This window comes from Podarcis bocagei (genome assembly GCF_964188305.1).
Source record: "Podarcis bocagei genome assembly, chromosome: 15".
Taxonomy (NCBI): Eukaryota; Metazoa; Chordata; class Lepidosauria; order Squamata; family Lacertidae; genus Podarcis; species Podarcis bocagei.
The window spans coordinates 11,275,689-11,297,696 of record NC_138141.1 but is presented as its reverse complement, the minus strand read 5'-3'; the positions used below and the strand labels follow the sequence as shown (position 1 = coordinate 11,297,696).

Genomic DNA, 22,008 nt, shown 5'->3' with positions numbered 1-22,008 from the left:
AGGAGTTAGTTTACTAGAGGAGGGTCCCCCCCCCCACTCTTGCACTGCTGTGATAAAATGTTGATTTATTGTGGTAACCAGTTGAATTTGTTTAAGATTGTTTCATTAGGTATTAATACATTTTTATGGTCTGCCCACACAGTGATTGAGGTGGGGCTCCTCCAGACAACCAATTTAATCAGCCTTTGTTCTGATTTGCTTTCACAAAACTTGTGTGTAAGTCAGACTTGTGGCCAGTTTCTACTGAGGATTCCTTCATATTTGTTTACAGTATACACTAATGAGCATTCACCCTGATTTGCTTGCAGGGTGTTTATGCATCTTCCTGTTAATCATTCATTCATTCCACACTTTTCAGTGCATTTCCCATCACATTCCTAATGCGAAAGTCTTCTGTTTGCACTGGAGTGACAGAGAACTTCAATTCATTGGTGCAAACCTGAAGTTCCAGTATGCCCTTGAATCCCTCCTGCAAAATAGTGACAGTCTGGATTCACCCTTTGATGATGAGCGGGTTATAAACTTTCTCTATAAATAAACAAATAATTAAGCAAGCACTCATATGTCACCTGTCCCCACAACAAATATACCATATTTTTCGCTCTATAGGGCGCACTGGCCCATAGGGCGCACCTAGTTTTTTTTTGGGGGGGGGAAATAAAGGGGGGAAAATTATTTCCCCCCCCAGGCGCGGGGCTGGGGCGGGGGAAGCTCGAGCTTCCCCCGACCCCAGCCCCCAGAACAGGCTGCTATCCGCAAGCCTTCAGAGCCCGGCGGGAACTCCCCCACGCTCAGAAGGCTTGCGTATAGTTGCCCGAAGCCCGGAGAGCCCAGCTCTGCGCTCTCCGGGCTTCGGGATGCAGGCTGCTATCCGCAAGCCTTGGGAGCCCAGCGGGAGTTCCCGCCGGGCTCCCAAGGCTTGCGGATATCTACCCGAAGCCCGGGGTGCGCTGCGAAGTGCTCCCCAGGCTTCGGGGACCAGGCTGCTATCTGCAAGCATTGGGAGCGCGGTGGGCACTCCCGCCGCGCTCCGAAGGCTTGCGGATAGCTTCTTGAAGCCTGGAGAGCGAGAGGGGTCGGTGCGCACTGACCCCTCTCACTCTCCAGGCTTCAGCGAAAGCCTGCATTTGCTCCATAGGATGCACACACATTTCCCCTTCATTTTTGGAGGGGGAAAAGTGCGTCCTATAGAGCGAAAAATACGGTAAGCTGGTTGAAGGGAAAAGTAAAGAAGTAGGAACCTTCCAAGGACAAAGGAGCTGCCAAATGTCATTCCTTATGCAGTTATGTTCCTGAGTTGGGGAGAGAAGTGGCGGAAAACTCCTGTCAGTGGACAGGAAGACTTTCTCCCTCCCATATCTTACATGCAACAAGATATACTTACAGTTTTCAAAATAAAATCTGTGGAAGTCCATCCCTTCAACAAGGTTGCCCAAGGCTTCTGGTTCGAATGAAGTTAGGCCTGGATCACATATTTTTCTAAACAGGCAGGAAACACAAAGAGATGCCTTACTAGCAGTACCGCATGGAGGCATAAGACTGCCAGTGGAGGATAAGGTTATCAGCCCTTAAGTCATCTGTATGACTTAAAATTGATTTCAAAAAATTCCGCTGGAAATAATTGTTATGTCCCTGTGGAGATGGCAGCATTGAGTCAGTGGCTCATGTGCTTCTGGCTTGCGCTCTCTATAAAGATTTGAGGAGCGAGGTTCTTACCCCTCTACTATTGTCCATGCCGGGTGGCTCAACCATTGCTACTGTGTCCTTACTTCTAGCAGATCAAGCAGATCAGGTGATAGCAAATAATGCCAGGTTTTTAGTAGGGGCAGTTAGAATAAGATCTATTATTTGATTATTGATGTAAACCCCCAAAATGTATTTTCCAGTGTTAAGTTTTTACCTCTATCTTCAGTACATTTTATTTTATTGCTATGGCTAGTGGCTGATGCAAATAAACATCCTTCTGATTCTGATAAGGTTATCAGTGGCTAAGAGCCAATATGGCTATGTTCTACCTTTGTGTTCAGGGCTGGTCTAAAGGCCTAGATACCCAGAAATCTCTTTCATTTTCCATCAAAGCTCAGGAAGCCTGAGCTATTGTGTTCCACAGAATGCATCTACCAAGACAGGAAAAGATCTATCTAACTGAGAAAGGAGTTGGATAAATAAACATCCAAAATAAACAAGTAAATATGATCCAATAAACTGCTGGGCTGCATCATCTCAAGAAACTGATTATGGATGTCAAAATGTGTTTCTCTGACAGTAAAAGAGGTACTGCTGAGTTGCTCTTTGCTCATATGATTGTAGCTCAAAAACTTTGGAAGCCGTGGCTAATTTGTGCCTTTAGATTGGGTCCACTCAAACCTGAACCAATTTTATCAATGTGCAGAAAGGGACCAATCCAAGTGACTTGTGATACTCAAACTCCAATTAGGAAAAGTCAGAAGCCCAACAAGGAATAACAAGAGAGTTTTACGAACATTAACTCCTATGTAGATGAGACTGTTTGGCTATACAAAGTGGCTCAGCGAGGCAGGTATAAAGGCAATTGTGAGGGAGGTAAAAAAAAGAAGAAGTCAGTAATCAAAGTGAAATTTGTTGGAGAGTGTCCTCATTAAAACTCTGTGGGGGCTTCAAGGATATGGGCTAAAGTCACACGAGGCCACCACCTTGCTGAAGCTAAGCAAATCCGGGTCTGGTCGGTGCCTAGATGGGGGAGGCTGCCTTGGGACCACATGTAGCACAGCTCCTTTGGGTTCCATGGTGGAAGAAAAACAAGATATAAATGTAGAATGTAAAATAAATGAGACTATTTATTGGGAGCATCACTGATTGACACAGTGAGCTAATGGCTAATCATATTTCTGAATGACAAGAGTGAGAGGAACATATCCCCCAGGACAAGCCCAACTGCCATGTTTCAGAGCAAGCGCAATGTTCTCAAATGCGTTTCCTATGGCTATCGGGTAATGAATGGGAGAACCTCACCTTAAAATCTACAGCTACTTTTATTTTGCACGAAGAAGACAGACCTGCTCAAAAACTAGCCTGCAAACTTATTTTTTAAGATTCCTGGTGGGGACATGAAAGATATGGCACTTCCTCCTGTGGCAACATTAGGAAGCCCACAGGTAGCTCTGGGATAACACAGGTGGTAGAGATTTAATCTCAGGGTTGTGAGTTCAAGCATCGCATTCCTGCAATGTAGGAGGTTGGACTAGATGATCCCAGAGGCCCCTTCCAACTCTAGGATTCTAGGTCATCCGTCCCCCGTCCCCGTCCCCCCCCGGATTTAAAATAACAAGTGGCATAGTGACCAGATTAAATCTGCAGATGAAGGGCACTGTATACATTAATGAATGCAAAGACATGTAAAACTGGGTTTTGAGCCCAGTATTTTAGTGAAACCAAACATCCCGTCTACTTACGCATATGCCTCAAAGTCCCCATTGTTCACAGCCTCAATCAGCTGCTCTGTAATCTTTATGATTTCCTGCTTGCGGGCTACAAGTGGAGGAAAGATCCGAAGGGAAAGAGAGAGGAGAGAAGGAAGGAAGGAAGGAAGAGGAGACATACACAACGTCAGTGAGAGCAGATTCTCCAGGCCCTAGCAGAAAACTAACAGCCTTAAGTGTCCTTTCATGCCTCGCTCCTTTGTTCTGGGAGTTTATATGAACCACTTCTCCACGGTGAGATCTTGTCAGGAGGCTTACATGACATATGCAGAGTACCATACCTTGAAAAAACAGGGTGCAAATGGCCAAGCACATATGGTAAGAAACAGTGACACAGTGCAGATCTAGGCTCACTCTTAGGAAACCAGAAAATACTGATCGCTTTCAGCAGGGCAATATTATATCCCTTATTCACCACAAACACGCTACAGCAAAAGTATTACTTTCCTCCCGTTCTGAAACTGCCCACGATTCTCCCACAACGACGCAGACTAAAACCGCCAAGTACCTCTGTAACCAGAACATATAGGAGGAGATCTGGAGAGATGCAGGAATTTGCAAGGCACCCAAGCGACCCAGTTAGAGCAAGCGCTATGAATAATGCAGAACCCAAGTGGCGGAGATGGTGTCAGTGGCCTTGCCAAGGTCACCTCTTGGGAGCAGAAGCATTTGGAAACTTGTGCCCTCATGGGGCCTGGAGAATCCAATCCACTCACGCTTGCTGTGCCTTGACATAACCCCCAATCATCTCCCACTTGGATCCTAGACTCCCATTAACAGAACTGAGTGGGAAGTTGGGAAGTGGGCACCCATAAGGGTGGAGGTGGGAAGCCCTTCTAAATTCTAGCCTCTAGAAAGTTTGAATAGGTGCAGGACCCATATGTATGACTGGGCAAGGAGAGCTGCATAGGAAGACTAGCAGACCTGGAGAATCTCAAGCAACAAAGACCCCACCCACATTTTGTGGACAAGTTGGTCCCATTTGACAAAAGTGCCACTTGTGGATCTGAGTGACAGGGATTCAATGTCCACCTTAGCCAAGGGCTTAGAAAATATGGCTTGCCAAGCGTGTTAATGGTCTACGGAAAGAGACGCTTGACTCCCTTTTCTAAAGCACGTAAATGCTTTAGAATTGAATGCTTCAATCAAACTTCCATCTTCACACAACTATTCCCTAGATCTCCTGTGTTTCCCCAGCTTGCAGCAAAACTGATCCAAGAAAGCTCATGGACCCGGGCTCTGTGTAATTGGTCCCATAAATGCCTCTCTTTCAAGGTATAATTATACTGCTGACATCCTTCTCTCTTGTTCATTTTAAATTTCATCTACTGACATAATCTTGCCTTTGATCTGGTACCTCTCCCCCACAGGTCTAGTACAAATGCAAACTTGCCACTTTTACTCAAGGTGGCTCAGGACAATTCCCCTGCCTGAACTAATGTTAATCTTTAGCTCATGTTTCTCAAACGTGTGCATGACAGAAGATGATATGCATGCAAATGAGCAAATGGGAAGGTATCAGTTAGTTGTTCTTGAACATTTGAGTTTACCTGGGCTGATTCTTTGCTTTGTGAGCACTCCTGATTCTTAGGCATGCAGGGGCTACTTGTACGTCCATGTTTATACTGCGTATGTGTTGAGGGGATTCTTTCAAGGAACATAAAACAAGCTTCTAAGTGGTTTGACTTTAAAGTAAATCTGTTATGTTTGGGTCATATCCAATGGTAGATCTGCCATAGTGGAAAGTACTTACATCAGGGCACCTGGTTTTTGCTTATCACTGCCCCACTCGCATGTGCATGCGCAAACACACACACACACACACACACACACACACACACACACACACACCTACTGCAGCCCTCTTCATCATACCCCATTCTTTTTTGAATAGTAAATCAACTCTCACAAGCAGCTGATATGTGCTTATAAGAGGTATCATCAAAAATCTGGTGTCCCAACTTGCAGGAGTACTTTCTGCAAAGGCAAAGGCATCACTGAATATAACACTATAATGTGAAATGAGAGCAGGCCCTTTTCCACAACTTACTATATAGGTTTCCATAGGACAAATAAAGTTGCTTTTTTAAGGGGGGGGTTAAACCTGGGGAAAGCTGCAAAGGGGAAAATGTAACCCTTTCCTTTCCCCAGCATTGGAGTCCCATTCTGAATCGCTTCCCCCAGCTGCACTTACCTTTTTAAAAGAAAAGAAAAAGTAGTGAATCATGTAGCAGATGTCCCATAATATATTCTAGGCACAACCCCAGTGGAGTAATTATACAGACTTTTGGGTTAATCTATTAATTGCAACTGCAAAATTGCCCCCACTATGTTCAAAGCATAATAGACTGCCCCTCTCACTAATGAACTTCCTTAAAATGTGGCCACATTTTAGACATTAAAAAATAAAGATTACCCAGGATTTTAACTGATTTTATATCTACTGCTTTTTGTATTTTTACTGTTGCTTTTGCTTCTGATGCCTTTGATCTGTTTTATATTTGTTTTATGGTTCTCTTTTGCAGGCTATCTTGAAAATCTAGATTAACAAAATTTTGTTTAAAAAAACCCCTAATGAACTTCCTTCTGTTTGTGTGCATCCCTCTGTATCCCATAAAAATGTGAATGTATGAAACAGTGCTTTCCCCCTCCAAAACAAAACCACATCCTATCCTGCCCACTTCTGCACCTATAATCACCAATGTATGGATTAGAATGATCCATCCCCACAGAAAAATGAATTGAGGTTGCAATTCTGTGCACATTTATCTGGGAGGAAGCTATATTCAACACAAGAGGGACTTACTTCCAGGTAAACATGCACAGGATGGCTCTGGGAAAGAGCGGGGGAGAACTCTTTAAAGCAGTTTAAAGCAAAACATGTAAATGGATAATTCATTCACATGAAGTGATCGTAAATATTTTGTTGAAACTATTTTGCTGGATGAAGAGGAGCAGAAATGCTGCTCCCCCACCTCTCATCAAGTTGGAGAGTCCTCAAGGCCAGCAGAACATCTCACAAGCACCACTGCCTGGCAGTAAAAATGCCCTTTCATGACACCCCAAATCAGCTGCCTAATAGTAAGACTAGCCCAGGTTGAAAATATATACTAAGCCTTAAAGAAACCAGCAAGCAATGAAAGACAGTACTATCCTGATCCTATCCAGCTACACATTTCTCCTTGAAAATAAACCTAGTCTCGGGGGGGGGGGGGGCGGTGCCTTTAACTTTCCAGCAAATCCAGTTCTTACCTGTGAGCTTGCCAGTCATGCCTGCTTCTGCTTTGAAAGGAGTGTTCTCCCTATGCCCTGTCCTAGCACTAGTTGTGTGGCATCTCAGCTCATGTTTGCTGGTGTCTCCCTCCAGCTGCAAATGTGCCAAGCTGTTATTCAGCCCTGTAAACCAACACCGCTGCCCGGGACTCCCAGGTTTACAGCAGGGGAAAGAAAGTTCAGGCCGGAGGGCGATGGCCTGAGACCTTGTGACTCACAATCCCGTGGAGAAAACAAACCACTTTTTCTGCATCTCCCCTGCAGTTGCTACTAGGTGCAGCAAAAAAGCTGTGCACTTTCATTGCTTGATGCAACAGCAGCAAGAACAAAACATCCTCTGTAGGTGTGCTACTTTGGATAAGACTTGATGAGCCAGAACCTATTTTTGGTAATGCAGTTTGTACACTTTTTAATGAATATAATTTTATTGCTGATTTATGTTGTTCACTGCTATTATAGGCGGCTGGGCCAGCCGCGGGAACAGAACATTTCATGGGGCTGCCTCAAGTGCCTTAGCATGGGTGGGCGGGGGCTGGAGGAGGCAGCGGCTTTGCTCGCCCAGCCTCAATAGGAAGAGGCAGAAGTCGCACATGGTGATGCTAATTGTCTGCGTGGCCGGCAACTGCCTTCTTCCTCCCCGCCAACTTTCTGACATCTTAGTATGCCACTGTATCATGTAGTTTATGCCGTATTATACCATAATATTAGCTGGCAGTATATTACGATGTTGGAAAGCAGATATCACCTAGCCCGAAATGAGAGTTCTGAGAAAACATGCATTATGGGAGCCATTCATGTGTTCCGTTATAACCAATGAATTCCACCCTTGAAAACGTAATTCATTTGCCATAATCCAGCCCAGGTGGAGAAGGGGGGAACGTGTGAGCCTGAGGCTTGCTACAGCTCATCTTCCTAATGTTAAGCCATGCTTTAGCACTACGTGCTAACACAGCCAGAGATCACACCTAAGATCAGAATATCAGACCATACAATTCCCAAAGTATGGCTTTCATTTGGCTTTTCCCAATCGGCACGTGGCTTTACTAGTGGTCTTAAACTAAGACCTCACACTACCCGGTTTGATTCCCATATTTACCAGGACTGTGACTGTGACTGAACCCGTGACTATCCCCTTGAGGCAGAAGACAGACTGGCTTTAGGGAGGAAGTAGGACGTGCACCATAGTGCACCCTCCGGCCTGAACCTTTCTTCAAACAACATGCCTCCAACTGGATAGAAAGGAGAACAACTGCAGTGTTTGGACCTCTGGGAGAAAAGATGGAGGGAAAATGCCCAGTCCCATGCCCATTATTTGTTTAAACACACAGCAAGAGCATCGTAAATCAGTATCTGCAATGTCCCAGGCTTTAAACACAATGCTTCTCCCACAATGCAACCTTGATTTTCAGCTTGTGCCATGCATTTAATGCACTTTCTCTGTTAGCCTGCATTCACACAAGCATAGCTATTTGCTCACTGAAGTGAAGTGTTTTCATGTGAAGCCATGCAGCAATACCCATTAGGCTATTTATTTCACACCTACAGTGTAATAAAGAGAACAGAACCTTCCCTGGGGTCTGAACAGAACAAAGTGGGGCTCAGAGCTGCAGGCCACGAAACCATGCTACTTACGATCTGAAGGCAGAGGATTTGGGATGAGTGGAATTGGGAAAAGCTGGGTGACAGCTGGCTGTGGCCCCTCAGCTTCTGGGGCTCCAGAGCCCCGTTTCACCATGCTTAGAATATCAGACAACTTGGCAGCTGGTGTGAGACAGATGGAAGAAGGCACGGAGAGAATAATAATAAAACACAAATGAATGGGAGAGTGGAGAGGGACTAGAAAAACAAGGGAAAGAAAGGGATCAGATAAAGGAGGGCAGCTAAGAAAGAATTCAAAGTGAACAGTGTCTCCTATTCTATTCTAGTCTAACCAACGAAGAAGGCAATAGCACTTTCTAAAGAGTAGCTCAATGCTCACATTACAGGAAGCCATTATTTTGTGGTTTACTGTGAACACAGCTATCTGTTTTGCTCCTCTCCATGCAACCATAATCCCTGGCTTAGAATTATGTCTGAATTAGGGATCATTATTTGTTTTGCTGAAACCAACCATGATTGGTAAGGTGAGAACCTTATTGTGTATCACACTTTATTTGCATAGAACAAACCGAATCTGCAAGCTCTTTGTACAGAGCTTGCTGCAAGATTTTTGTAAGGTGGTCTGAGCTTGTGCATAGCCTCCGCATGGTTAGGGAGAGCCAAGAGCATTCAGTAAAAGCAGGTAAAGCCAGTTCTTCCAAGTTTATGGATCTGCTAAGCCTGGAGAAGAAAAGGCTGAGAGGACATGATAGCACTCTTCAAATACTTGGAAGGGCTGTCGCACAGAAAAGGGCAAATACTTATTCTCTGCTGCCCCAGAAGGCAAGACTAGACCTAAGGGGTTTAAGTTGAAGAACAGATTTCAACTGGACATTAGGAGAAACTTCTCAACAGGTGAGAGCAGTTCAACAATGGAATAAATTAACTAGAGGGATAGTGAATTCTCCTGTGATAGGCATCTTCAAACAGATCAGGAATGGAGAACATGTGGTACTCCAAATGTTGGATTTGAGTTCCCATCAGCCCCAGTCAGCATAGCAAATGGTCAGGGGTTATGGAACTTGTAGTCCAGTGGTATTTGGGGAGGGGGTGCATAGGCTCCCCTTTCCTGCTGCAGATGACCAACTAATCCTCATTCAACTCTATGGTTCTATGAATAAAAAAAGCTATGCAAAAGCCCCCAAGACGTATTGTGCCACATGAGCTGTAGAGCTTGCACATTAGAGTCAAAGGGAGGCAAAGCAGTGCCAGCTGCCACACTAGGCTGCTGGAACATCCCTGAAGGCATGGCCTGCACCAGTCCAGGGACAAGAAATCCCAGTGACACCACACTACTTACACTGGGGAGGAAGAGGGTTGGCAGCACCTGAAGGTGGGCATGGAAGGGTGATGGAGGACTTTGGCTCTTCGCCTTCAGGAAGCCCAGAGCCCTTTTTCACCATGCCTAATACATCACAGAGTTTTGCAGCTGGGGTGGAAGAGATGAGAGGAGGGAGAGGTGAGAAAAAACACACAAAAGGCAACAAGCAGAAAGAAATGAAAGCAAGGAGGAAAGGACTAGAAAACAGGCAAAGAGAATTGGGTCAAGGAGGAGAACTTGACAGGATTGGAGTCCCATCATTCCATAACCTAGTAACAATGCAAGCAATATTCTTCCTAGAATTATTTTCAGTGCAAATAGTCCCTCAACTTTTAAAACTGAGTAGATAGGAGAGAAATAACTCAGGATTAGTCTCAACAACTTGCCCATTAGAAGGTAAAACTAGTCCTGAATTAGACTGCTCCAGACTACAAATGAGATGGAGGGGAAGAGGGGACTTGCCTAAAGTATAAGCATACAAACAGGCTGGAGTGGTAGAGTTTTTGAGATCAGACCTTATAATAATTTATAATAAGACTGTTTTCCCCCTTTGAGGTAGAACTCAGCAGCCACCACTTGCACCCTCCTTGGGTGTTTTTAATGTGGCTGGAATGTGTCCCTGAACTCTGATGATGCTTCTTGCTTGCCTGGATGGAGGATAGAGAGGGATGTGCATGTAGAAACTAATGGAGAAGGGCAAAATTCGCACTCGTTGCTCTGCCCACTTTTGCCTCTGGCCCCACTCACCATTGGCATGTGGTTCCTGGAAGGGAATGAAGGAGCTTGGACTGATCTAATACATTTAAGGATATTTCCACTTGAGGTATGGAGTGGGTATATCACTCTGGGGTTCTCTGCTGCCTGCACATATGAGCATAATTTATTCAGGGCAACAATCCAAACTCCACTAGCTCTGAAGCAACCATTCTTAGGGTGGATCTACACACAGGAAAAAACGCTCCAAATAAGTAGGAAATTAAATCGTTATAACAAAATAAAAAAACTCTATGGGAAAACACCTGTAAAAATTTCCTGCTCTCTGCTGCCATCTGTTGTTGTATGCTTCGAGAGCCAGTTTGGTGTAGTGGTTAAGAGCGGTAGTCACGTAATCTGGGAAACCGGGTTCGTGTCTCCGCTCCTCCACATGTAGCTGCTGGGTGACCTTGGGCCAGTCACACTTCTGTGAAGTCTCTCAGCCCCACTCACCTCACAGAGTGTTTGTTGTGGGGGAGGAAGGGAAAGGAGAATGTTAGCCGCTTTGAGACTCCTGAAGGGGAGTGAAAGGCGGGATATCAAATCCAAACTCTTCTTCTTCTTCTTATAGTGCATTCAAATCGTTGTTTCTTTACTAATGTAGCTGAGTCCTTATTCACTGATGGTGCAGCTAAGCCCTGTACTGTACCACCCAGCGAAACTGCCCCTGTTCAAAGTGCAAGGCCTTTCTTTTCAAGGAAAAACAAAAAGAGGGGAAAACCCATAAGGATTCTACAGGGTGCTTGCAATACTCCAGCTACATGCAGGCAATGCCTGCTACTTACACTGGAAAGGAAGAGGATTTGCAGCCCCTGGAGATGGGCTAGGCAGAGGGATGGAAGGCTTTGACTCTTCAGCCCCTGGAGGCCCAGACCCCTTTTTCACCATGCCTAATACATCAGACAGTTTGGCAGCTAGGGTGGGAGGAGGGAGAGAAATATGAGAAAACTAAACAGAAAAGTAATGGGGTGGGGAATGAATACACAATAAAGAACAAGGAGGAGGGAGTTTAGAGAAAGGAATCTGCTTGGGGGAGGGACTTTTCACGTAGCTTGCATCAGTGTCTACATTTGTTCAGATGTTCATAAAGTTCCTGAGACACTAAAGATCCCTTGGTTATTCAGGGGCTGTTGGTTCTTTTTTCTCTGCCATCATGGGGGGAAATGTTGCCTTGGCCAGAACGAGGGGACAAGCAGAGTACAGAATTATTTGGGATTACTCAGATTATCCCAAGAATGACTTGGGTTAGAAAGCAAAAATGTAAGAGCAAAATAATGCTGCGATTCCTAGTTATGTAAATACAGTGGTACCTCGGGTTACATACGCTTCAGGTTACATATGCTTCAGGTTACAGACTCCGCTAACCCAGAAATAGTGCTTCAGGTTAAGAACTTTGCTTCAGGTTGAGAACAGAAATCGGGCTCCGGCAGCACGGCAGCAGCAGGAGGCCCCATTAGCTAAAGTGATGCTTCAGGTTAAGAACAGTTTCAGGTTAAGTACGGACCGCCAGAACGAAATAAGTACTTAACCCGAGGTACTACTGTATGGAGTTGCTTATTCAGGGTATCAAGCCTGATACACACTACAGTGGTGCCTCGCAAGACGAAATTAATTCGTTCCGCAAGTTTTTTCTTCTTGCGAGTTTTTCGTCTTGCGAAGCATGGTTTCCCATAGGAATGCATTGAAAATCAATTAATGCGTTCCTATGGAAACCGCTTGCCAGGCTGGCGGTGCGGAGAAGGGCTTTTCTCCCCACCGCAAGCCTTCAGGACAGGTACGGGAACAGAGGGGAAGGGGCGCAGCGCTTCTCCTCTGTTCCCAGGGCTTGCGGTGGGAGGAGGGTTTTTCCTCCCCAACGCCAACATTCAGAACAGCATTCTGAATGTTGGCGGTGGGAAGGAAAACCCTCCTCCCACCGCAAGTCTTCAGGACAGCCATCCAAAGGCTGGCGTGGGGAGAAGGGCTTTCCGCCCCACCGCCAGCCTTCGGAGGAGCCTTCCGAAGGCTGGCGCGGGGAGAAGGGCTTTCCGCCCCACCGCCAGCCTTCGGAGGAGCCTTCCGAAGGCTGGCGCGGGGAGAAGGGCTTTCCGCCCCACCGCCAGCCTTCGGAGGAGCCTTCCGAAGGCTGGCGCGGGGAGAAGGGCTTTCCGCCCCACCGCCAGCCTTCGGAGGAGCCTTCTGAAGGCTGGCGCGGGGAGAAGGGCTTTCCACCCCGCCGCCAGCCTTCGGAGGAGCCTTCCGAAGGCTGGCACGGGGAGAAGGGCTTTCCTCCCCACCGCCAGCCTTCGGAGGAGGTCCGAGGACAGTGGGGAAGAAGCGCTGCGCTTCCCCGCTGTCCCGGAGATTTCCCTATGGGCTTTCGTCTTGCGAAGGAAGCCCATAGGGAAATTTGTTTTGCGAAGCACCTCCAAAACGGAAAACCCTTTCGTCTAGCGGGTTTTCCGTCTTGTGAGGCGTTCGTCTTGCGGGGCACCACTGTACAGTCCTCTTTTCTGATTGCATACACCAGGGGTCGGACAACCTAAGGCCCATGGACCGGTAGCAACCCACGAGGCTTGTGTAACCGGCCCATGGCGACCCCCGCCGCCCTTACCGGTGTAGCGCGGGGACAGACTTCCAGGTTGATGGCACCTGTGCACGGGCGCTCCTCCAACCCAGATGTGTGCAGGAAATAGCATGTGCGCACACGTGTGGGACGGAGAAGTACCTGTGTGCATACGCACACGCTATTTCCGGCGCACTTCTGGGTCGGAGGAGCACCGGAAATAGCATGTGTGCACGCACACTCCTCTGACCCAAAAGAGAGCGCATGCGCACATGCTCCGGCCCATCCTCTGACAGACAGAACGTCGATCGGCCCATCCTTTGATAAGGCTGCTGATCTCTGGCGTACACAGCCCTTTTGCAACCTGGTGCCTTTCAGATGGTTTGGACTACTACAACTAATCCAGAACGCGGCAGATAGACTGGTGACTGGGAGCGGCCGCTGAGACCACATAACACCGGTCTTGAAAGACCTACATTGGCTCCCAGTACATTTCCAAGCACAATTCAGAGTGTTGGTGCTGACCTTTAAAGCCCTAAACAGCCTCGGTCCAGTATTTCTGAAGGACCGTCTCCACCCCCATCGTTCTGCCCGGACACTGAGGTCCAGCACCGAGGGCCTTCTGGCAGTTCGCTTGCCTCGAGAAGCAAAGCTACAGGGAACCAGGCAGAGGGCCTTCTCGGTAGTGGCGCCCACCCTGCGGAACGCCCTCCCACCAGATGTCAAAGAGAAGAACAACTACCAGACCTTTAGAAGACATCTGAAGGCCACCCTGTTTAGGGAAGCTTTTAATGCTTGATGTATTACAGTATTTTAATATTTTTTTGGAAGCCGCCCAGAGTGGCTGGGGAAGCCCAGCCAGATGGGCAGGGTATAAATAATAAATTATTACTGCTACTACTACTACTACTACTACTACTACAACTCCGGTCAACCCCTTAGGCAGCACAAAACTCAGGACGAGGAAGGGACCCTGCAACACTGAGTAGGGCAGCTGCCTTACTTTATGGCTAGAAAGACTCCTCAGCAGCAGTTCTGTTTGGCAGTCCCTGGTGCCACATGCTACTTACACTGGAGAGGAACAGGATTTGCAACAACAGAAGGAGGGAAGGGCAAAGTGATGGAAGGGTTTGCTTCTTCTGCTTCTGGTGGCCCAGAGCCCCGTTTCACCATGCCTAATACATCAGAAAGCTTTGCAGCTGAGAGAGGAACAGATGGGAGCAGAGAGGGCGAGACAGGGAAAGAAACCCAATTTTAAAATGAAAAGAAAAGTACCAGAAAGCCATGCTAGAGAATGGAATCAAAGTAAGACAGCATGCAAGGAAGGCTTTGGGGTTCCTTCTAGTATTCACAAATTTGGAGCTTCATTTGCCCAGTGGTCTCCTCAAATATTTTGTGTGGGAGCAAAGACCCATGTTAGTTTTTCAAAAAAAGAGATCCCTAATATGTTTTACTCCCAGCTCACACAAGCCTTCTCTATGGCCATTCCAACCCTGCTGTGTGAAGATCCAGCGTTAGCAGGAAAAAGTAAAACACAGCAGACCATGGACCATACATTGTCATGTTTCTTCTCTGTTCCCTCGACACTGAAGCAAGTCCTTTTCAGTGGTGGCCCCCGCATCAATGGGACATCCCAGAGGGAGATATGTAGCCTTATCATTGCCAGGCCATGGTCTGATGGCACCTGAAGCCCACCACCTTGCTAAAGTGCCTGGATGGGGAAACTCTTGAGGACCCCAGGCATACACTTTGAGTTCCAGGATGAAAAAAAGGACAGGATATAAATGGATATATATATAGATATAGATAGATATTTTTAAAAAAGAAATTTGAAAGTATTTTCATTCCAAGTTGTGTTTAACTAATGAAAGGCTCTATGGCAGGGCTGCCATCCGTCCTGATTTTCCAGGACATGTCCTCGAATTCACCTCAAAAAATGGTGTCCTGGATTATTTTTTCGGAAATCAAGCAAATGTCCTGGAAAACCGGCAATGGGGTTAAATTGTGCCAAAAATATCTTCAAAAGCTCCAAAACTCTTGTAGCTTTTACTATAAAAAGCTCAGCAACTTTGAGGGTTGTCTGAAAAAGCTCAACAACTGTTCGTGTGTCCTGATTTTTACTTTTGAAATATGGCAATCCTATTCTATTGAGACCATGAAGGCCCTCTGGGATTTTGTGCCAAATTAACCCCCCAGTGCTGCAAACCCAGACCGTCTTGCTACTTACACTGGGGAGGTAGAGGGTTTGCAACAGCTGGAGATATGCAGGGTGGAGAGACCAAAGTCTTTGACTCTTCAGCTTCTGGGGCCCCTGATCCCTTTTTCACCATGCCTAATACATCAGTCAGCTTGGGTACTGAGGCAGGACAGAAAAGACAGGACAGAAAAGGCAGGGAGGAAGAGAAGGAAGAGAAACCAAGTATAATGGAACAAGAACAGAAGAATGAACAAACCCGGGAACATGGGTTAGGAAATGGAAACATTAGGTGGAAAAGGTGTCCATCAGGTACTATCTAGCGCCCCCTCAACAAACACACAAATTGTGTTATTATATTTACATTTATTTATAGCTACTAGTGTCATACACTTACTAAATGTTTATCCACACTGTCAGAACAGACAGACCTATGACTTGTTCAGATGTTGTGCGAAACCACTGGTTCCCACTATGTGATAATGTCTGCAAGTGCCTCCGGCTCATGCATACCCCAACCTCTTCTGCATGCTAGAGGAGAATATCAAACCTTTCTACTTTCAATTTTAAACTAACCTTAGTCCCCCATGGCATCTGAATTCAGATGAAACTATGGTTTATTTACACTATGAACCACAGTTTCAGATCCTGGCTTGTTCTCAAATAACAGTTTTTTTAAAAAAAAAAACCAAAACCATAGTTTCCTGAGCTGCAGCATCACTGGTAGCTACAATTAGTTTTAAATCCAGAACTGATGCTTTCAATCTCCTCCCTCTGGTGCGTGAAAGACAAGCAGAGGGGAAGTAAGTAAGTGTGTGTGTGTGTGTGTGTGTGTGTGTGTGTGTGTGTGTGTAAGCCTGAGGCTCATGCAGGTTCACTTAAAATCACAGCTTAAAATTACATCTGAACTGGACCTATGACTAAAGGTCTTGGGGCATTTACTGACGGGTCAACCACAGTTGAGTGGAAAGTTGGGGAAAGGAGCACAGGGACTTTGTGACTTACAAGCAGCAGCAACAGCAGCAGCAGCAGATGGTATCGGAGAAGTCTGCAGACTGGGAGGAAGTTCAGGGACAGATCCTGGATTCAACTGGCTTTTTACAAGCTCATTATCAGCAGCCTTAACTGATGTGAATGGGTAAGAGAGGAAAAAAGAGAGGGAGGGGGAAAGGAAAAACAAACACCATAAAGCGAGAAATAAAAAGTTCCAAAGAAAAATGGCGGCTCTGATGGGAGAAAAGAGAGAATGGGAAAGCAAAATATACATCGGCAGAGAAAGAGAAGAGGATGGCAAAATGGAATCTAAAAGAGGAGAAAAACACACAGAGGAGGCAGGGCATCATCTAACTAGAGGATTTCCACTATCTGTTTGCTTCAGCTGGTTTGTTCCCTGTCAATCCTTTACCCCAACTCCATCCCCCCTCACTTGACCTCCCAGCTTGGCCTCCTTTGAGTAGGGCCAAAGTTGTATCTTCAGAACATTGCATATTCAAGAGAGATGCTGATAGGATACAACTCTATCCTCGTGCCACGTTTGCAACGTTCTTGCGGCCTGGTGTGAGTGCCAAATTGGGTGGGCAAATTCAACCTTGTGTAATCTGCTTTGTGTGTGCTTTTTTTACTAGCATACGAAGATCCACCACTGAGAACCGGGTGCAAAATGGCAGCTTTGGATGGTGGGGTGTGGAAACATACTCTTAGAATTATGGAGCAGCGTGCCTCTAAGCACAAGCTCAGCCAAGCAATTTTTTCAGTATGAAAACTGACTTTGCAGTCCTCACGCATAAAAACACTCTCCTGTTCCCCGCCCCCGTGCACCATGTAATGAAGAAAGACATGTGTTTGCTCACTCCAGAGCGTCTGGAAATATATTCTGCACTTTGTACACCGGAGTATTCTACCTGTATTTCTCCTTGCAGCCGCATGGAACAACACATGTATCAGATCTATGAATCTGTAAGTAAATCTTTTAAAACTTGCTTAGCGGGGAGTGGTCTGTTCCTTGCAAAAGGGGGGAGTGTTGTAAACGGGGTAAGAAAAGTCTAACAACCTATATTCCTAATGTTCCACTGTGCTGCTGATTTTTGTGAGTTTGAAACTCTGCTACTGGGGCTCTCTTGTGTTAGCTCCACATTTTGAATCCAGGAACCCAGCCAATTCTTTTGTTGTTCACTACACATGTGGGTTCACAAGGATTCATATATTTTCCTCCCACAAGCAGCCTAATATTTTTTTTGGGGGGGGTAGGAGGAGCCTTTTTCATTGTTGCTTTTGTTAAATAATTGTGAGCCATACAGTCATTGCTGATCTACTGCAAAACACATAAGTGATCTATCAGTAAGCTCCTGATCTAACGTCTGCCCACTCGTGTGCTAGATTACAAGGCTGTTTGCTTTCCACTCTTTCCAGCACCACTAAGCCAGTTGTCAGCTTAAAGTGGAGGCAGTCTTTAAAGTCACTCTTACAGAAAATACAAGACCAGTCTGGTCGACCTACTCCCAGGTAATGTTGCCGAGAGAATTAGATGCAACCGGTTACAAAAACTGTGTGCAGCACTTATTTAATTAATGTCCCCCGCCAGTCAAAAGAAAACAAGTCCCCTCCCCAGGAGTGTTTTCCAGGACCCAAGAGTTACACTATAATAACTTAAAGAGGATATCCTTCAAAACAAAAAATGCAGTTTAGGTACAAAGGCACACATGGAAGGACCTCCTACTGAACTCAGTGGGATTTACTTCTGGGCATACATGCATAGGATTACAAAGCCCACACACCCATTACCCAGCCCCGAGCAGAACAAACCCAACTTCCTGTTGCTTCCAAGACAAAAGTATCCAGAGTAACAGGAAACACTTGAGTTCGCTCACTTTACAATACTCTGTAACCCCACCAAAGAGGAACAATAAACATCTGCATTAATATTTGCTCTGCCTCCCATGGCTAAACTTACACATTTTGCTTACACACATTCATGGAACTGCATTACATAATGTGAAAAATGTGTCCCAGCCTCTTCTACAACATGGGTCTTCCACAGGTGGGCCAAACCCTAGAAGTGGGTATTGCCCAATCTAAAGTCGACCATGCATACTGGAGCTGGGGCTAGAATCTGTTTGGTTTTCATTTTAAAATGAAAGAAAGTTGCAAAGAGAAAGAGAGTAAAGCGTGCTATTCAGCAAAAGGCAGAGTGTCTTTTTTTTTTGCATTTTGGTTTTTTCAATGCAAACTGCACTTGCAAAAATACCCTGTTCTATATAACCATTAACAACAACACAGGGGCTTTGCCTTCCTTTGCCTCCGATCATCCTAAAAATCGGTGGAGAAAAGTGAGCATATGTGGTAAAATGTATCTACGTGTGTTGCATGTTGCTTTAAAGCTTCCTGGGTCTGAAAAAGTGAAGGCTATTGACCAATGTTGCTGCAAGGGATCTTGGGACACACATCTCTGACTGTACACTGCTTCAGTGGCACTCTCAAAGCAGGAATGAGGCAGACTTCAGGCTTGTTTGATCTACTTTGCACTTTGTAGAACTTCAAGATCTTCCAACCAGAGCCAAGTGCAAAAGACATACACTTAGAATGAAAAAATTCTGATCACATTCGGAACCTAGGAGTTTGTTTCCAGTACCTGAACTGAACTGAGCTTACATTACTTTCACAACAAAATCCACTCCTGCCTAGTTTTCTTCTTTTCAGCTGACTGTGTTAGATGGGAGAAGTTATTTTGCTGTAAGCACTGTAAAATAACTAGGAGTCAGAAAGTCCTGCCAATCTACTGCAAATCACCCTGAAATCATCTGCCAGATTTGCTGTTCACTAGAATGGAACCGTACTGTTCATGCTAGCTTTGGGTTCAATTACAGCAAAAAAAAAAAAAAATAACAAAACAAACCCAACAACAACAAAAAACAAATCTTCAGAATACAAAGGTATCTTGAGGACTTATAATTTGGGCTGTGAAAACTTTCAACCAGTTAATTGGGTAGATTAAAAACATTTAACCAACTGAAAAGGCCGCAAATCAATTGGGCAGCATGTGAATTATTTCCCAATTTGTCAGTTGGTTTTGTCTTGTCCTGGGCAACCCAAAGTGACTTACAACCCAACAGACAGGCAACAAAACCCACACAGATACACTAAACCAAGAGAAATACGATTAAAAACACCCCACCTGGGCATGTTTGTATGGCAGGCATAGGCAAACTCGGCCCTCCAGATGTTTTGGGACTACAACTCCCACCATCCATGACCAATGGTCCTGTTAGCTAGGGATGATGGGAGCTGTAGTCCCAAAACATCTGGATGGCTGAGTTTGCCTATGCCTGGTGTATGGTATAAAAATTGTAGACGGCAGAGGCCATCTTAGCAGAGGCATTGCCTCTGCATCATGTCCAAGACATTTTGCAGCCTCGGGTAAAGGACAAGATGGTACCCCTCACCACAATTCCATGTAAGAAGCTGCCTGGACTGGCAGTCAAATGTTACTTCTACACTGGCAACAGGGCAGTGTATCTGGCAGGGCAGGTTTCATGGTGCATAGAACTTTGTCTTCCAGCACCTCACTGCTGCTCCCTGCCTCAAAACATGTTTATGCCTAATGGTTTGACTGGCCCTGGTTTCTTCTTCACTTCCGCACAGGAAGGACACCTAGCATAGGAAGGATGGCCATCTGTCATGGATGCTTTACTGTAATTGAGATTCCTGCATTGCAGGACGTTATGACCCTCAGGGTCCCTTCCAACTCTATGATTCCATGATTCTATTATTCTAATTAGGAGAAATGCCACTGCTACTTTTGAAATGTATTTTATAATGAATTCTTCGCCACCAAGTGTGCCAACTTTTGCGGGGGCCCAGGTAAGTCTCACCCCACATAATTGATCAGATGACCTGGTACACACACACTATTTGAATGGCAGTGCCGATAAAGTTTTTGCGGGGAGCCCTCTAAAATATTTTATTGGGGGGCAAAGTCCCCACAGCCCCTAGGAGTTGGCTCCTATGCTTGCCACCAACTTTCTAATTGTTTCATACTGGACCTCAGTTTTTCTTTTTCTTTTTTGGGGGGTGGGGTGAGGTTCTACACATAAATTTTCCTCCCCCCCCACCTGCTCACACCTTCACATTTTTAGCCAAAGATGACTGATGAGCTCCATGTAATCTCTGCATCTTTTGCTTTACCTTCAGGCAGCTCAAAGAGGCATGGAGCTCCTTTCTGCTGATCTAGATATATCACACATCCAAAAACAAGAACTGAAACATCTTCCTCGGCTCTAGCAGCTGAGATCATTCAACTGGATATGGAGCCTTGAAAGATCTGTATGCAAAACCTGTCTTCTGCCAAAGTGAGATAGGTTCCCATCCCTTTTATTTTATTTGCTCTCCAGTGTATAACTAGAAATTCTCCCTAAGGAGATCCAGTGGAGAGGTGAAGCTAGAAACATTCAGTGTATTATTTTACACTCAAGCGGGGGGGGCAAAGCAATTTGGATTCCCTATCACAGCTCAAGTAAGAGAAAGTTATCGCAAGACTCAGTACCAACATCAACTGGGAACTATTTGTCCTGTATCTCCCAGGAAATCAATCACACAGTCATTGCCAGCATCAGGGACGGGCATCCCAGGGGAGTTGCTGGTGACCAGGAAGGACCCAACCAGCTCTGATGTCTCCACAACAGCTGGGTTTGTGAGCCTTCATTTTATTTTCCCACAACACCTCCACACACACACACCCACACACCCACACACACCAATGCTGCTAGCACTACCACAGCCTAGGGGGACCCATCAACGTAAATTACCCAAAGCCCTTCCAAATCTAGAGCAGGCTTTGCAAATACTATATGCAAATACTACATTTGGCCTTAAAGTCCATAGAATCCTTCATCTGCTTGTGTTCCCTTGTGCCAGAAGGTCCTTATGCTCCTATCCAAGGCCACATTCACTCATTTCTTCCAAGTGCATCCATATGGCTTCTCAAGGACACAAATTCTCAGGAGTGTACAGGTGGGTTTGCTTTGCCAGATTTATATGGCATGAAACTTCTGACTGACCCCTCAAGTCTGTTACCTTTCGTGTCCTCATCCTCTATGGTGGTGTTTGTGCTGTCGGAGGATTCCTGTGGAAACATACAGGGGTGAAAAAAAGGAGAAAGCGAAACATTAGTGGCTCTGGCCAGAAACAAATGCCGGAGGAGAGGTTGAACTTGCACAACTGGGCACATCAGAACAGGGACCCGGGAGAGCTCAAAAGTCCTGCATCTAACTAAGTAATTATTAGGGGCACCCATTGTCTCTTCTCTTTCCTGCCTCTAACAGGAACATCTTTCAAACCAAGTAGGTTCAAAGATATAAAAGGGATTTCTGCCAGGAGAAAATGCAGGGATGAATCTTGACCAGGAATAAGAAACTCAAGGCTCTCTAGATGTTCCTGGACTACAATTCTCATATTTCCTGATAGTTGGTCATGTTGGCTGGAGTTGATGGGAGTCCAAGTCCATCAACATCCCATATCCCTGATCTAGACTTCCAACATGACTACATTCCTGAGTTCTCTCCACCACAATACATCAGAATTCCATATATCTTCCTTCAAACCCCTAACCTCTTCCCTTTTAAATGAATGCTCCCTGATCAAGTCTTAACTTCCCATCTTCACAAAGGAAAATAGTTGAAATTATGGCAATTTTAGAGCAGGTCCATAAATTTCTTGCCTCTGAATGTGGAAACCCACCATTTTCACCTGCCATGAGATCCTGAAAGCCCCAGGGAACCATTAGGATGGTATTCAGCTACATTTTACTCAGAGTAGACCCACTGAAATTAAT

The 22,008-nt window shown here is 45.6% G+C and overlaps 1 protein-coding gene across 16 annotated transcripts in view; it reads right to left on the bottom strand.

Annotated features, from left to right (window-relative positions):
• CAMK2B (calcium/calmodulin dependent protein kinase II beta) overlaps positions 1-22,008 on the bottom strand; it is a 209,053-nt gene that overhangs the window by 12,192 nt on the left and 174,853 nt on the right. For 7 of the 16 annotated variants that reach the window (XM_081171658.1, XM_081171646.1, XM_081171654.1 and 4 more), the window contains 9 exons: positions 21,252-21,300; positions 16,188-16,307; positions 15,216-15,344; positions 14,059-14,187; positions 11,229-11,357; positions 9,670-9,798; positions 8,364-8,492; positions 3,432-3,507; positions 1,385-1,479 (listed from right to left, as the gene is read on the bottom strand). In XM_081171658.1, coding sequence (XP_081027784.1) covers positions 1,385-1,479; positions 3,432-3,507; positions 8,364-8,492; positions 9,670-9,798; positions 11,229-11,357; positions 14,059-14,187; positions 15,216-15,344; positions 16,188-16,307; positions 21,252-21,300 — 985 coding nt within the window. The remainder of the gene's footprint in view (positions 1-1,384; positions 1,480-3,431; positions 3,508-8,363; positions 8,493-9,669; positions 9,799-11,228; positions 11,358-14,058; positions 14,188-15,215; positions 15,345-16,187; positions 16,308-21,251; positions 21,301-22,008) is intronic. The other 9 variants (XM_081171647.1, XM_081171651.1, XM_081171648.1 and 6 more) reach the window with 3 other exon arrangements.